At 53.6% G+C, this 16,133-nt stretch overlaps 2 protein-coding genes across 2 annotated transcripts; one reads left to right on the top strand and one right to left on the bottom strand.

Moving 5' to 3' along the window:
- Positions 1 to 4,025: 4,025 nt before the first annotated feature.
- Positions 4,026 to 5,857, bottom strand: BESB_078340 (alpha tubulin TUBA1; the record flags this gene model as incomplete). Its single annotated transcript, XM_029366196.1, has 3 exons — positions 4,026 to 5,204; positions 5,303 to 5,423; positions 5,796 to 5,857. The coding sequence occupies 3 exons, from the start codon at positions 5,855 to 5,857 to the stop codon at positions 4,026 to 4,028; spliced, it is 1,362 nt and encodes a 453-aa protein (XP_029217627.1).
- Positions 5,858 to 7,770: 1,913 nt separating this feature from the next.
- BESB_078350 (uncharacterized protein) lies at positions 7,771 to 14,502 on the top strand (the record flags this gene model as incomplete). Its single annotated transcript, XM_029366197.1, has 6 exons — positions 7,771 to 8,987; positions 9,511 to 10,871; positions 11,460 to 12,109; positions 12,597 to 13,100; positions 13,620 to 13,785; positions 14,216 to 14,502. The coding sequence occupies 6 exons, from the start codon at positions 7,771 to 7,773 to the stop codon at positions 14,500 to 14,502; spliced, it is 4,185 nt and encodes a 1,394-aa protein (XP_029217628.1).
- Between the last annotated feature and the right edge of the window lie 1,631 nt (positions 14,503 to 16,133).

Here is a 16,133-nt window from a genome sequence, read left to right on the forward strand (position 1 = left end):
AAATAAATGAAGACTGAATAGCAACGAGAGGAAGACCGGACAAGCTGCTTATGTTACAGCACGGTACGACGTTGGTGCGTAAAGGGGAGTTTGATCGCGGTAACTTTTTTTCAAGCTGCCGAAGAGTCGGAGACTAGCCCGACGTTTGAGGCGAGACATCGGTCAGTTTCAAGGAACAAACGTTCAACAGCAATGCAACACTGTTGCCCGGTGCTCCATCAAACGAGAGGCCGATGCAGCTGCACCGGGCGGAAAAAAACGCCAAGCCGACTTCAACAAAGGAAGCTGTAGTAGCGTTCCCTAAAAACCTTCAGTGTGACAAGCTCGGGAAAGAACATGCACACTCCCCCCAGATGACGCGAGTACGGATGTGGCTCTGTCTGGTCAACAGGCAGAGATCCCTGAGAGCGTCGGTCGGCGTCAACGGTGCGGCACAAGGTAACTGGATCACGAGTGATCCTGAGAACTCGTGCATTATATACAAGCGTGGCCGCATTTGAGATTGTTGGCTGTGTCATGAATACGTAAAAACTTAACTCCTGGCGTCGTGTCGATCGGAAGCGGGGCTAGACCCTCAGCCCAGTCACGCGTCTCCTCTGCATCTCTGGTCGCGCGCCCCCAGGGAAGAAACACAAGTCTCCGTGAAGGCCATCACCCTCTCTAGCATGACCATTAGCGGAGCCAAGATTTGCAGCAGACTGTTCCACGGAACTAGCGGACGGGAAACCCTGCTGGCGCAGGGAAAGGCAGCAGCTGACACGCGGCGCGCAGAGTTGCGTGAAGATGGAAAAGATACAGGACCACCGAAGCGGGTACATCCAGGGTCATGTCCACGGAAAAACGATTGCATCCTTCACGTGATTCTCACCATAGAATGACAAGCTTCCAGATACTCGAAGATAACGTTGTGTACGGCCGCTCCCCCCTGGTGTGTGCCGCAGTCACGTCGGAAAAGCCTCGCCAGCGCATGCACAGGAGCAGCTAGAAAGCGCAGAGTCCGCCGTTCTTGGTCACAAAGGACTTCTTCCTGCTTTGGGAAGGCAGACTAATTTTTGCTAGTGACTCCTGACCGCAGATATCCAGGCGGCAGCGAGGGCAAGGACAAAAGAGTAACGGGGCAATGTTAGCAAGGAGCGCCAGCGGGACGCGCGAACGGGTTTGATACCCCGAGAAAATCAAGGGGCCGCATGCGGCCGGGAGACACTCGAGAACCTCTTGAAGGGTTGTGATTTGGTTGTCAGCTGTTCAGCTGGATGCTGAACAGTTGACAACAAAATGGGCAATAGCCGCTAACTGTGATCATGACACGCACAACACAATTCCACAAAGCGGTTTGCTGAGGATAAGCTACGCTGAAAGCGGTGTGTCTGTTCGAGCCACAGCGCATCCTCCCTCGGCGGCTGGCTTTCGTGAGCAGCTTCCTGGTGCATCCTGTCGGTACCTTTTCCCGTTGGCACATGCCAGGAGCAATGAATCCACCGATATCCGCTTCAACAGTCCACCCAGGCGTAGACGCAGACGATGTAAAATCTCCGTACACACACACACACATGTAGGACACCGGGAGGCGCTGACCCGTTTTCCGAGAACACATACTTCTGCGTAAAATCGGAACACAAGCAGCCACAAGCTCGTGCTTCGGTTCACAGGCGTCTCTGGTCAGTGTCACAAGACAGGGACACACTCCGTACAATTCTGTCCACGAAGTCAGACACAGGTGGTGCACCGAGGCCCCACCCCGGGCTTCTCCATCTGTGTCACGGGCTCGCAGATTTCTTCACGCAGAAGGCCTCCCTCAACGAAGCGTCTCATATCCGTGCACACAACCGGATTACTAGTCATCCTGGAGTATATGCTCGCCCATTGTAACGTGGTACGCTCTGATGGTTCGTTCGCTCGGTGGTTTAGGCCGTCCCCTTGTACGGACCGGCAAGCCAATAAAGAGACCTCGGAACTTCTGCCACTCCCGCCGTTCCAGACTCTCACCCGTGAGACCTTACAGAGCACTCTGACTGTTAAATCGAATTGCATGCACGTCTGTCATTAAGATAATTGTAGGCTCAGCTAGCAGCGCTCTCTCGTGGTGGCCTCTGCAGTGGCAGCACGATAAGCAGATACGCTCGATTTCAAAAGTTGCCCTCCTCGCGAAGCTTTTTCTAAGTAATTTTTGCTACATGATGCGATGAAAGAAATGTTTGCACACTGAGGTGTGCAGGTGTTGTTGCCTTCCCCTCTTGAGCGGATGTCACTGCTGCGAGTTCTTCGCAGCCATACTCTGCACAGCATATTTTTCCGATACATGTCCTCCACGAAGAATCGGTGAGGGTGAGTAGATACTGAATTCCGTAGTGCGTACGTCCCCGAAGCTCACTGAAGCTTCCAGCACAGCCTGAATTCAATACTGTTCCACAGTGACAGTTTTTCCTCGCTGATCCGGGATGAAGGATTATGTACGGTGGGAAACCACGATTTCTTCAGCGTTACCTTTTTGAGAACGCGAAATGTGAAGCACTGGGGAATCTTCCACGCACGACGGTAAGTCCTTGTCGTTTACATATTCCTACTAAAGATTAGCTGTATCAGGTTAGCTCACTGCGTACCTAAGCCTGGACCAGAATAGTTCAATAATGGTGCTAGGAAATAGGAGACCGTGCTAGTTCTTGGATAAACGATTCCAAACCACGACTGTACGCTGGCACAAGGAAGTTACCACATCCTCCGCACAAAGCAGGCAATCAGAACATAGATCGTAGCAAGGCCGCGTAACATTCCCGTCACATGGTAGGAAGATCTGTACAAATGATCCGCGGACTACAGCAACTAGTCTTGGAGTACAACAGACGCTTTTCTTGTTCCATTACCTGTCCAGAAGGCCGCCTCAGGAAAGTCTGGAGACAATTGGTTCCCTATGTACCATACTTGAGTTGTTAAATTACGAGCGCTCTTTTTGACTGAATTATCGCACCTAGGTAAATCCATACCTGGGAACGACAGAGCGACAAAGTCTGTTTGCCCGCCACGCATGCCTCACTAAAAAACAGTTCCCCCGAGCGAGAGTATGCGTTCCTTCAGGATGGATCTAATGCTGTAGTTTGTCCGCATAGTCTTCCCGTCTAAACACGCTTACCGGATCGAACACTTTCCACACTGCTACTGCTGGAGAGACCAAATGTAACCTCTTTCTCGCTGATTCACAGTGAATTTCCTGCGATACCGTTCATGCTGTGTTGCACTGACCAGCACACTCGGCGTTGGCTCCCGCGAGGCTGAAATACCATCGGGCCGGGTGGAACGAGACATGACTACCAGTGTTGGTGGTCAGCCGCTGAACCAGAAACCGCGAGCAGTACTTCTGCGTCCCATCTTGATATGGCAACGAGTCTGAAGTTACACCTGTCGACGAGAAAAGCCAACGCCTGCAAGCCCTCCTACCTTGCCCGCGCGATACACTCCACTAACCGCCCCCCCCCCTGCCCTAATAGGTAGTAATCGTAAACGTGAAAGCAACCGAAGTCAAGTAAAAATATTATCGTACTGAGGTTAACGCCCGAAATGAGAGGTCGGGCAATATCCTAAGGGGCAGCCACCGCAGGTCCAGTATTGATATACCTGAGGCTCTACGGTGTCGATTCCTAATGCACTATCGGAGTGAATCACCAGCAAGGTGGTAAGCACTATTCCTGACGTTTCTGAAAGTGCTATGGCAGCGGCGGCAGGATACCCCGCGACAGACGCGCGAAGGAAGTGAATCCCTCCGGCCTGCGACGCGGCAGATTCCCGTTGAACACATTAAACAACTAGGAAGATCTCCGGACGAAAGTTGAAAGAAAGGGTTCATATCCCACGTCTTGGTAAACACCGAGCACCTGAAAAAACGAATTTTCCAGTTCAACATTACGCAGTCATATGCAGTGGGACGGGATTGGCGTCCGTGAGCATAATGACACAAAAAAACACACCCCCATCGCCCGCGTCAGAGATTCCCCACACTGCTTCCCCGCTGCCACAAGAGGGGGACAATACATTTAGTATTCGTCACCGTAGCCCTCTTCCTCGCCTTCACCCTCGGCAGTTTCAATGCCGACCTCCTCGTAGTCCTTCTCGAGAGCAGCCAAATCTTCACGAGCCTCGGAGAACTCACCCTCTTCCATACCCTCACCCACGTACCAGTGGACGAAGGCCCTCTTCGCGTACATCAGATCGAACTTGTGGTCCATGCGGCTGAAGACCTCCGCGATGGCAGTGCTGTTGCTGATCATGCACACGGCGCGCATGACCTTGGCAAGATCACCACCAGGGACGACAGTGGGGGGCTGGTAGTTGATACCGCACTTGAAGCCAGTGGGGCACCAGTCGACGAACTGGATGGTGCGCTTGGTCTTGATGGTCGCGACAGCGGCGTTGACATCCTTGGGGACGACATCACCACGGTACATGAGGCAGCAAGCCATGTACTTGCCGTGACGGGGGTCGCACTTGGCCATCATGCTAGCCGGCTCGAAGGCGGAGTTTGTGATCTCTGCGACGGAGAGCTGCTCGTGGTAGGCCTTCTCTGCGCTGATGATGGGCGCGTAAGAAGAAAGCATAAAGTGGATACGGGGGTACGGCACCAAGTTGGTCTGGAACTCGGTGACGTCGACGTTGAGGGCACCGTCGAAGCGGAGGGAAGCAGTCAAAGACGAGATGACCTGTGCGATCAGCCTGTTCAGGTTGGTGTATGTCGGGCGCTCGATGTCTAGGTTGCGGCGGCAAATATCGTAGATGGCCTCGTTGTCGAGCATGACCGCGACGTCGGTGTGCTCAAGCAGGGAGTGCGTGGACAGCACCGAGTTGTACGGCTCGACGACGGCAGTGGACACCTGGGGCGAGGGCCACGAGCAGAAGTTGAGCTTGGACTTCTTGCCGTAGTCAACGGACAGACGCTCGAGGAGCAGGCAGCCGAGACCGGAACCGGTACCACCACCGACGGCATTGAACATCAGGAAACCCTGGAGACCCGTGCAATTGTCGGCTAACTTGCGAATGCGGTCGAGGGACAAGTCGACGATCTCCTTGCCAATGGTGTAGTGGCCGCGAGCAAAGTTGTTGGCAGCATCCTCCTTGCCGCTGATGAGCTGCTCAGGATGGAAGAGGTGGCGGTAGGTGCCAGTGCGGACCTCATCGACGACGGTAGGCTCCAAGTCCAAGAAGACGCAGCGGGGCACCTGCGAACGAGGAGGAGGCAGAGTAAGGAGATTTTTTAGAATCGGGAGAATATGCAAGATTCAGCTGAACATTTTCTACGTGTGTGTATGCGACTTACGTGCTTGCCCGCGCCAGTTTCGGAGAAGAAAGTGTTGAAGGCGTCATCTCCACCTCCGATGGTCTTGTCGGAGGGCATCTGCCCGTCCGGCTGGATGCCATGCTCGAGGCAGAAGAGCTCCCTGAAGAGAAAGAAGAGAACTAGATGACCACTTGGAATGAACATGTGGTGGACGTCGACAGGACAGTACAAACAGACCATCGCAAGACTCTAGAAAACGGCAATGGAAAAGCCTGACGCAGACGTGCGACCGAGAGCAGCCTGTGTAGGCGGCGCTTCCCGTCGGGCGTCTTCGGTTGAGGGTAGTGTCAACAGACACGCAGCAAGCATTCAGGAATGAACACCGGCGAAAAAATGAGAAAAAAGAAACCAGCGAGCAGTCTACACCGCAGAAGGACGTCGAAATGCTGGTCTACAAATGAGAGGCGTGACTGACGGGTGGCTGTCGAAACGTGGGCCAGGACACGATGCTGGGTGTGAGACATAGCCTTACCAGCAGGCGTTACCGATTTGGATACCGGCCTGGCCGACGTGAATGCTGATAACCTCCCTCATTTTGTCGAAAAAGAGGAATTAGAGCAGTAACTCGGAAAGAATTTTTCTTCCTCGGCAGGAAAGCCTTTCACACAACCGGGTGGTGGCGTCGCAGGGAGTGCCAGACGATGGTGTCTTCTGCGCACGGGGTGTAACTTGCGTCGTCGTCTTGGAAGACGATGTCGATTCCGTGAACGATTGAAAAAACGCGGAAACGGAAAAGAGCGAAAGGCAGGAGAGAATCCAACAAGGAGGATCCTCTGCTAATCTTCGCCTCTTTTGAAACACATCTGAAGTCTTCTTCAGAAAGAACAAACAAACAGTTTCTGACGCATCATCATCGCCTTGGTGCTCACGCATCTCCCACGGCCCAACCGCATCGCCACCAACTGCATCCGAACAGGCACCACCCATCCCAGTCACTGCGCGCGCTGCTGCCGGCGACCAGCGCGCGCAATGACTCACTCACGCATCTGGGTCAGCTGACGGGTCGGCTGCCCATCATCCCACTGTCTGAGACGATGATCCTTGAGCACCACTGCAACCACTGGGGTTGAGCCCCGACAGGGTTTCAACCGAGCAAAAGGAAACATTTCGCAGGCTAGAACTCCAGAGCTGAGCTGCTGGCAACGACATCAGGTGTGGGTCACCACCACCCAGATGCACAGCAGAATTCTCCGGGCGCCTTTTTTTCCGGCCTGAGGAGAGGAAGTCCGCCCCAGAGGGAAATGAGGAACCGCAACACAGTCGTTGGGTGTCCGGCGTTTTCGCCGACGTTTCGTCTGGAAGACGCCCCCCTCTACACAGGTGACGGTGACGTCCCTTGCTGTCTAAGGCGCTTTCGAGGAAAAGGGAGTGTGCATCACCTGCGGAGAGTCCACAGTAGCAACGAGCCAGCTGTTGCCTCATAGAACTGGTATCCGTTCGGCGCGCCTAGCCAGGCGCTCGGGAGCAGACACTTCCAACACTGGCAGAGGTCCCACGTTGCTTGGCGTTGCGAACTGAGATGAGTCAAGTTCGTTCTTCTGTAGGCGATGGCGCTGCTAGAGAAGACAGAAGCTGGCGAGGACTCCCGTGTTGCGGAAACGGAAAGGCTGTAGAAAAGGCGTGCACGTTCATAGTGGCTGAGGCACCCCCACCTGCATCTGCGATAGTCCCACATCAGCGCCGGACCACTATCACAGGTAGGGGAAATTGCACACAGAGGCAACGCAATCTCGAAACTGATGCTTATGAGCTGGCAGGGCATGCCTGACAATGACGCAGCTCAAAGCACATATTCGCTTTGGAGCGGATCGCAAAACACTAACTCCAGGAGTGTCCGGCTTTCGTTTACTCGCTAGTCTGAGCGCAAAGCCGATACTAGTATCTAAGTTGTCCATACCGTAACGTAACTCCTTTACGAGAGATTTGGTTCGAAATTTGAGTGCATACAATGGATCCACATTTTTTCTGGCTACCGTCTCCCTTGTACTGCACGTAGAATGCTAGCACTCTCGAGAACCTCATTCTCTGACTGAGAAATAAGCTGAACAACACTGTTGGCTTGGTGTCTGGGGCAGAGAGAAACGATGGATCCTCTGAGCGTTGAGATCATCGGTGATGATAACTGGTGGAAACCGTGAACTTGACTGCCTGTGGGCCTCGTGACAGCACATCGGGGTCACTCCAATCAGTCCTTGTGCATTATGACGATCGATCGCTGTGGAAATCTCATATTCTCGGACGGGCTATGTTCTTCATATGCCCGCCCCGGAACGACGTGGGAGCGTAGCCGCAGAGTTCCTTGGTCGCCGTGATCTTGATTTCTGTTTCCTCTGCAATTTGAACATCATTCCGCCATGTCCAACAGCACTCGTCGTCGTGTCGTGCGTCGTTCAGCTGGACCATTTTGCGTAGGCATTACTTGGCCAGACTAGAGCAGTACGCACACAATGGCAAACGATAGGTCATCGTCTTCCCCTGCCGTGGCGGGTGAAAAGCTAAAAACGGGTGTATATTCGCCCAAGCAGCAGGCGCTGTCGGATCCCTGCGGAGCAACTGGAAAGAACTATCAGCCTGACTGGAACAAACTGCAAGAGTTACTCACTTGCAAATACACACAGGACTTGGTGGATCGGCATGTCTCGACATTTAGTAAACTTTGCCGTGAGTACTTGCTGCACTACGGTGGACTACCTTGGACTGATTTAGTTCATCTCACGCCGCTTGTGCGCTCTCTGATTAAAAAATTCCACGCCGGAACGAAGGAGTACGCACCAGCATTGCACGATCTATGCAAGGTAGCAAGTCTCCCCTTTGTTTCTCGAGGTGCTTCAGAGCATCTTGTTCATGCTGACGCGGCTATTCGCTTCGTTCTCACTCTCAGTGATGCAGCTGTTCCCCGTGTCTGGTCTTCACATGTTGTAGCGGCTACCGGTGGAGCCGAAGATGCTGCCCGGGTACCCGGCAGAGATGACGGGCAGGTGTACCACGAGGCACTGCCTCCCTCCCAACCATCTGGGGTCGAGGCCAAAACGCTTTCGTCTGAAGACGTTACCTGCAAATCACGGTCCTCAGCATACCCCCTGTACTCCACTTCTTCCTCTCTTTCGAATCTGCCTCTATTTCTTATCCCTCCTGAAACACCACTGCAGTGCCACATGGCAGAAGACACGTCTAGCACTCAAACTGGGAGAACTACGGGAACGGGTTTCCCCAATGTGGACAGAAGAGAGGAGGCTCTCGAGCGTATCGTACCCCCCTTCAGTGGGTCTGGTGGCGTACATTTGCTGTCCGTGTGGGAAAAGCGGAGTAGTGATATGCCCGACAAGGTGCCAGCAAATGATGCGTCAGTGCTAGGGGGAGACCAGCGAAACCTTTCTCTGCATTCGGCTTGCGAGACTACTGCGGACGACAGACATTTGCTGAGGGCACCAGCGCTGCCTGCGAGTCCGGATGTAGAGGCGGAAACCGCCACAGCCCAGGGAAGTCCAGTTGCCTCCTCGAAGAGAGAGGTCATTCGTTCCCCTCTACTTCACCGTGGCAACGATGAGTGGCCCACACTCGCCGATTCTGTCAGCATCGCCTTCTTCGATTTCCTCACGGCTTTCGCTAAACAGTGGCAGCCTGCAGGTGGTCTGAACTCTGCAAGCGGCGATATAGCAGGACTGTAAGCGAAACTTGCTGGGATGAAAATTCCTCCTTGAAAACTACAAGCAACTGCAGGTCTCAAGACCGTACTGCTGACATGGTTAGGCCGAGAGGGATCACTACGCTGGTGCAGGCTGTGCTGTTTTGCCAGCTCTACGTTGCGTCGGCCTAGGAACAGCATTTTCCCAACACTCTTAGCAGCATCGCTTTTGAACACTGAAAGCAGCTTCATGTCTCAATCATGAACAGTCGCTTACGCACGAGAACTTGCGCGCACCAAGGGTGGCAAAGACAACATTCCAAACCACATGTGCCTTCAACGGGGAGAATCTCTCTGATATCGCAGAATGCTTATGCTGAGAGTCGACCGTCTTGCCGGAAGTATTTAGCACACGACGGACAGTGATGGCGCTGTAATTCAATAACCCTTCCGAGCGGGTTAACACAAGCCTCTGTTGTACCGAGAAGTTTCCCACCACCGTTCCGGTCGGTCGGAGTAGCTTCTGCCGGGTTCAGAGCTGCATGTGTCGCGTGCCTGTCAGGTCTTCCCAGCCTGCTGCGGGAGTGAAACCGTTCTTGCCGTTCGCGCTTCCCGAATTCCTCCCGGTTGTAAACCTCTTGAAGAACGTCTTTTTGGACCCGCGAACGTCCCGGACTGTCCGGTCTTCAATTGTGCAGGCGATGGCTCCACTGTCTGCGTGGCCGCTGGTCGCCAGTCACTTGTGCGAGTGCCGCGTCCTCACGTCCCTCCTAGGCGACGTACGGCTGGATGCTTCTAAGTATGCACTCCGGTGTGCAGCCCCAGGTGTCTCCGACGAGGATCGCATCGCGGTGATGGATGTACTCGTCAACCTGGCTGACAGCGGTGCTGGCGACGAAACTCTCGTATTCCCCGAAACGACGACCACAGAAGACGCGCGAGCTCTTGTAGAAAGTGCCGCAGTCTCGGCTAAGCAAGTTTTCGAATCACGAGCCTGTCCCCACCTCGAACAGACTACGAACAATCTACTCTGTGTGATCATGCTGCTGTCTACCCACAAACGCCTCCTGCCTCTTTTCGCCTCTTCTGGGCTGCTGCAACGAGTGGTCGAAGAATGCTGCGACCCCGTGAATGACACAACAAAGGAGACACGCGCCAAGCGCAGCTCATCCGCTTTTGAACAGAAACCGCCTGCACAGTCCACGAGCGCGAGAGAATACGCGCCGCCTTCATTGGCAGCAGACCAAGTTGAATCTCCTATTGTTCCTTCATGTCGAGGCCGCTCCGCGCACCAGGCATTCAAATCAGGAGTCCAGCAGAGCACAGCAGACTCCCCACCCTGCAAAGGAAGAATCCATTGCCCATCAGATTGCCTCGGCCAGTCGTCGAAGGTGAATCGTGGAGGTGCGGGCGACGGTGCTAATTTACGCCTTGACTCTGCATTGTTGCAAAGGAGCCAGTCACGCTGTCGCGCCCTGTCCACACCGTCATTCCCGTCCGAACGAATGGGAGATGTTGACACCACGGAGAGGCCGGTGAAGAATTGTGGAAGCCACGTCTTGCGGGAGAACCGTTCCCACTCCCTGTACCATGGAGCGCCAGGCCCGGGACTGCAAGAGGGAAACGATCGAAGCGGCGAGAACCCTGCACCGTGCAGAGATATTCTTTGCTGGCAGACTGGCGAAGAATGGGAGCTTACGTCATGTACGCAGCAGTCACGAGGCCACCTGTGTCGCGAAAGCGACGACGACGTGGAAAGACTTAAGCTCGGCTGGATTACGCTCGCAAACTGCCTCTCCGACCGAGACTGTCAAGAGGAAGTTCGAAAGTCACCTTTCCTCCGTACCGTTCTACATGTGTTGGAGGCCGAAGTAATACCCAGGCGGGTGAAGCAACATCAGTTGAGCCCACGACATCTCAGTGGTAAGGATGGTAAGGACGTCTTACTAATGACATACACATGCATATATAAAGACCCGCAGAGTCGATGCCCGCATTTCGGTCTTACTCGGCACATATACAAGCACGCATGGCCAGAGTACAGGGTAGTGATGAACGCGAACCCGATATATATAAATATATAAACATTATATGACCGTCACAGGCGACATGCAGGTGAGCCATGGGTCTCCTTTCTCACTCGCACAGCTGTCTGACCTGTTTTCCTCTTTCATTCAGTGGTGCTGGTCCGCGCCACCAATCCGTGAGAAAGTACTCTTGATCAAATGGATTCAAGGTGCGAGTCCACCCTTCCTGTGGAAACTACGGATAGATGAAGATGCACCGCGTGGCACTCAAAGATGCACACGGAGGATTGGTGCTGGCGGTGGCACTCCTGCAGCTACCTGCCTGAATTGTGGGGCCGAGGAGGCAGAACCAGCAAAATACTTTGGTTTTGCCAGCAGACAATGTGCCACACCGACCTTCAGAGAGGGAAGCTGAGGCACACAGAGAACACTTGCTTTGGCTGCCGTCCTTGTTCCGCGTTCTCTTTCTCTTCTTCATTCTCAGAAACACAGCATCGGATGCTTGTTGTCCATGCCGTTGAATGCCTCCGCGCGGCGCTAATGCACATGACAGCTGATTTTGTCAACTGTGGAGGCCTCTCTCTTCTGCTCCAGCTCACTAGCTGGAGGTGCTTCCCTAAGCTTACGAAGGATCTCCTTAATCTAATGCTATTCGTCTGCGTGACGAGCCCCGATGCTGCGAGGGCCTGCACCACCCTGTTACGACCGGCCGGAAGCCACGATATTCACAGTGGTGCTGTCGGCACCCTCGTCGACTGGCTTCGATATTGCTCCTCAAAGAAGGAAGCCTCGCATCTCTTTGAAGAGTTTGGAACGGAAGAAAGGTACAGCCTGAGTAGTCAGCACTCAGCTGTGCTTCTCATCGCAACCTTGGGAGCGAACAGCAGTGAAGCTCGTGCCCAGCTTCGCCACTCGGCTGGCCTTTGCCTGCTTGTTGACGAGTTCCACGCCATTTTTTCACTGCTTGGCTGCATCCAAGACTCCGTATCCCTGACCTACTTGCTCTGCCTCGTCCAGTGCATTTGGCTTGCGGTTGTTGGGGATGCTGACAACGAGGAGATCTTCCTTCAAAACAGTGGACTGGACATCATGTTAGAATTTCTCCAAACCGTACCACGGACTCTTCAGAGGCATGTAAGGATCCTGAGAATAAACCCCTTGTTGCCAGGAAACCGTTGCCGACTCTGAGTTTGACACAGACCGAACGCGGGAGAGGCTGTCTTCCCCCTGCGGCCCTCGTAGATCCAAACCATATACAAACCGCCATCCGCTTCAATGCAGAACCATCTTCCCATCTCGTTTCTCCGACTGCTGTCTGCAACTGAACTTGGAGCAGCGGCTCAAAAATCTACGGTCCCTTAGGGACCGACGCTAGCGACAGTTTCCAGTTTTTGCAATAATAGCATAGCAGGTATAACGAGGCGTCGGCTACAGGTGACTGTGCCAGATGAGGCATGCCTGGTCACAGGACCTCTGCCGGTAATTTTTCTGGCAAGCAGAGGAGGGATGACTACGTGCTTTATCATTCAAAGCACACGGACATTTCATTGCTCGTATCAAGTGGTTCCTGCCTCCCAAGGCATCGAGTGCGTCTTTCTCCATGTCTTGACGGTGTCTGCAGTTGCTCGGCTGCCTTACAGAGCTGCTTCAGAATTCCCACGCAGTTCACACTTGCCGGAAGTGGAGATCGAAGGCAACAGGCAAAACTGTTATGCAGATCCTTCTTCATATGTGGTTGCAAGAACAGCAACGGTTCTGTAGTATTACGGAAGGAGAAGCCGTTCAGGATATCAGGAGGCTGCTGAATCCTGGGATTCTGGCTCCAAACAGTCCGCTGGAAGGTGGTACTTTCGATTGTTCCCTTTCGGATGCCGAACCTTTCGACAGGGCACAAAGGAGGCTGGCGAAACAAGCCGGCTCACACCACATCTCCACGTGGTGTTCTTCCGCTCAAGGGCATTGCCAAGGTGCCTCCTTAGCCGCTCCGAAAAAAGAGCGCTCCGCGTCTTCTGGATGCTTCAGACACTCTCTGCGTGGCTTCGGCGGGATCGCGGCGCCACACCGTAGGCGCGTTCGCCAGCCTCTGGAGCTCCTGCATGAGAAACTCGATGAACAAGAGCCAAGGGTAGGTGCCCTGGGATACGTGAGGTTTCTCTTTGGCTATCTTTGGTCCTTCGGCGGAACAAGTAACGCTCGAATTCCAGGGGCACGTCGGGGACACAAAACAATAGTAGCGGAGTGGTGCAGGTATTCCTCAGCATCCGCGAGCAAATACTACCAATCTCATGTGGACAAGCGAATACGCAGACAGGCAGAGGGGTGGTTTTTGCGGAAGGCGACAGGTTGCACGAGTCACACGGACCGTCAGGCAGATTCAGCTTGAGGAATACAGACACTCAGTACTGCAAATTATGATACGCAGTGTCAGATTTCAATGATGTTGCTTTGTCTTTTTGACGCGGGGAGAGGGAGCTATTGAGGGCCAGCGAATGTGCTTTCACTAGAGTGTGCATGGGTGTGCCTAAGCATTCTGCACTTCTATCTGCCGAAACAGGTTTTGCCAGTCTTGTAAAACGGATGGGCCACATTGCTTAAGGAGGGAGAGGCACTGATCTGACATTTTGCGGCTGTAAATGCGCATCAGGACCTGAGGCTGGATCTCTACTCCATGGCCGCCGCCCTTTCGGATGACTTTCAGGTGTTAGACGAAGAGCTGACGGTGCTAGAAAAACAACAACTAGAATCGATGAGATGGTACCCCGAGTGCCGTCTTCTGGAGGCTTGGGGAGAAGTTAGAACCCGGCTGTCAGGTGCGTTGCACTGTAGACTGCTGTACATCAACGTGAGTCTTCGTCGGATGGGACCAGAGAGACCGAGGTGGAATATGGAAATCCTAAATTGCACTTGCAAATGGCCTCGTTGCAGACTCCTTTGAGCTTGCAGGTAGCACAACCTGTCATACCACCTAAAGGTCAGAACCATAGTGGTGAAACCGCTCAATTACCATGTGCGGGCAGCGTTCCACTCCCTTGCTGGACCACAGGATCACAAAACAGTGGGCAAGGCCAGCATATCCTACGAGCAGCGTAGGTGTCCCCCCAGATCCACACTCGACCAGAGGCACCGTAGTGAAACTTGGCCGTGAAAATGCGGCAGGCATGACTGCCCGCGCCTCTTAGCTCATGGACCTGTCACTACTGATGCCTGGGTGGATGCTCGAATATTTCTTCCGGGTTGTAGGACAAGATATTTGTCCGGTCGACTCTGACAAGAAATGGATGGAAACCTCAATTGACAACTTGGTTTCAATCTGCGTGGGAGCAAGAGAAAAGCAGGAGGCGTTGGCCAAGGCAGCAAATTCCAGCGGCTCTGCGCTACTTGATCGTGGCCTAGGAGATGATTTAACAACTACGAGCGCAGCGATGGCTACTACACAAATTCGAAACAGAGCCTGCCCCTCTTCACTCGCCTCTCGCGAGCCGAAAGAGAACATCTGCTCCGTCAACCAGACAAAAAAGCAGCAATAACAGGAAACGATCCAGCTAGATTTTCAGCCTTGCCCCGGTGAAGAACCGCGAAGCCGTCTCTTAATGACCGTTGCTGTGAAGCGCGGCTACCATTCACCTTTTATCTTCTTCGAAAATAAGTATGTAAGCGCATTTTCTGACGTAGCGTCGGTTCACGTGACGTGTGCCATGAATCCCTTGAAGTCTCGAGAGGGGACAGAGCAACTGCGGTCGACTACGCTAAACCAGCTTCAAAATATACTCTCAGGAGAAACCCAGCAACGCACTGCTTCTTACTGGAAGGATCACACCCTCATTGGCCAAATGAGGAACAGACGCCCCTCTCCGAGATCTAGTTCACACGTGCAACAACGACAGAAGGCGAGTGTCACATAAGGCCGGCCCCATCAGATCACTTCAGAAAAGCAAGTGGACTAGAAAGACATTCGATCCATACCTCGCAGCTGATGAGACGGTCACAAAAGCGCTTGCAGAACGCATCGTTACTCCTGGCATCATTTGCCATCCCGTGGAGCCCGCCGGCAGACAACACTGCAGGCCACCAATATGGCAACAGTAGTGCACGTGCGCCTTTTTTATGTGAACATATTCTCTCGAGCCACTAGGATTGCTGCCACTACTGCAGTGCGGTCTCCGGTATCTGCTGACAGCGAAGCTGTCACAAGGAAAGATGGAGAGGTCACAGTCCCGGTGCGGAGGACTCGAGAACTGTGTGTTGGCTGCGAAACCGACTGTATGCATACCCACAGAATACCGTGCCTGTAGAACTAATCTCAGACGTTGCCGACCTCCGGCTCCCGCAGGGCCCAAGTTAGGGCTTTCTAATTGCATGCTGCATTGTTTTGTACAAGCAACTTTTCCTTCTGACCGGAGACTGGTCACTACGCGAGTTCCGATCTAGGGTTCGTTTGCCCTCTCCCACACGAAGACAGAGAGCCGGGCGGGAGACGCCGCAAGAGTCTGTGCAAAGATTGCCTATTTTGAGTTGTCATACACAGACGCTCTTTACGACAAACGTCGGAAGAAGAAACCTTCTGCGACGTCTGGCAAAACAGTCAAATACATCTTGACAGAGTTCGGATACCAGAATGCGATTACCTGATCGGAGCAGCAAGAATACTGGATACCACGGCTGCATACTTTTTTCAGTGCTACTCAGTGCGAAGGAGCATGGGCAACTTCTAGCGTGGGGCCGACAGGCGTTTTTCGACTCAGCGGGAGACTCCGCAAGACTGTCGAAGGAAATGGTCGTGGTTCACCATGCCGCGCCATAGATCCTATCGCCGACCTGGCAGGCATCCAGGTCGTCGATGAAACCTATTCAATTCCCTCTCCTATGAGGTCGTAACAAAGTGTGGGGCGTGCCTGCGGGAGGTGTAAACAACGCACACATGAACTCTGAAAATGTACCACTGTAGATCCGACCCAGGTGCGATGCGTCACACTATTGAGTACGGCAACGTGGCCGCCTCTCCATCCCTTACCGTGCCCTCTACCCTTTTTCCAGCGACAGTGGGAAAACTCGTTGAAGAGGGGCCCGGCAACTTGCGTGAGCCGGAGGATGAGCGGGGCGGTGTGCAACGGCAGCCCCGGAATTATTAGACTGCTGACACAGGTTATCTGCAGGCCTT

This window comes from Besnoitia besnoiti, chromosome VII (assembly GCF_002563875.1).
Source record: "Besnoitia besnoiti strain Bb-Ger1 chromosome VII, whole genome shotgun sequence".
NCBI lineage: Eukaryota > Apicomplexa > Conoidasida > Eucoccidiorida > Sarcocystidae > Besnoitia > Besnoitia besnoiti.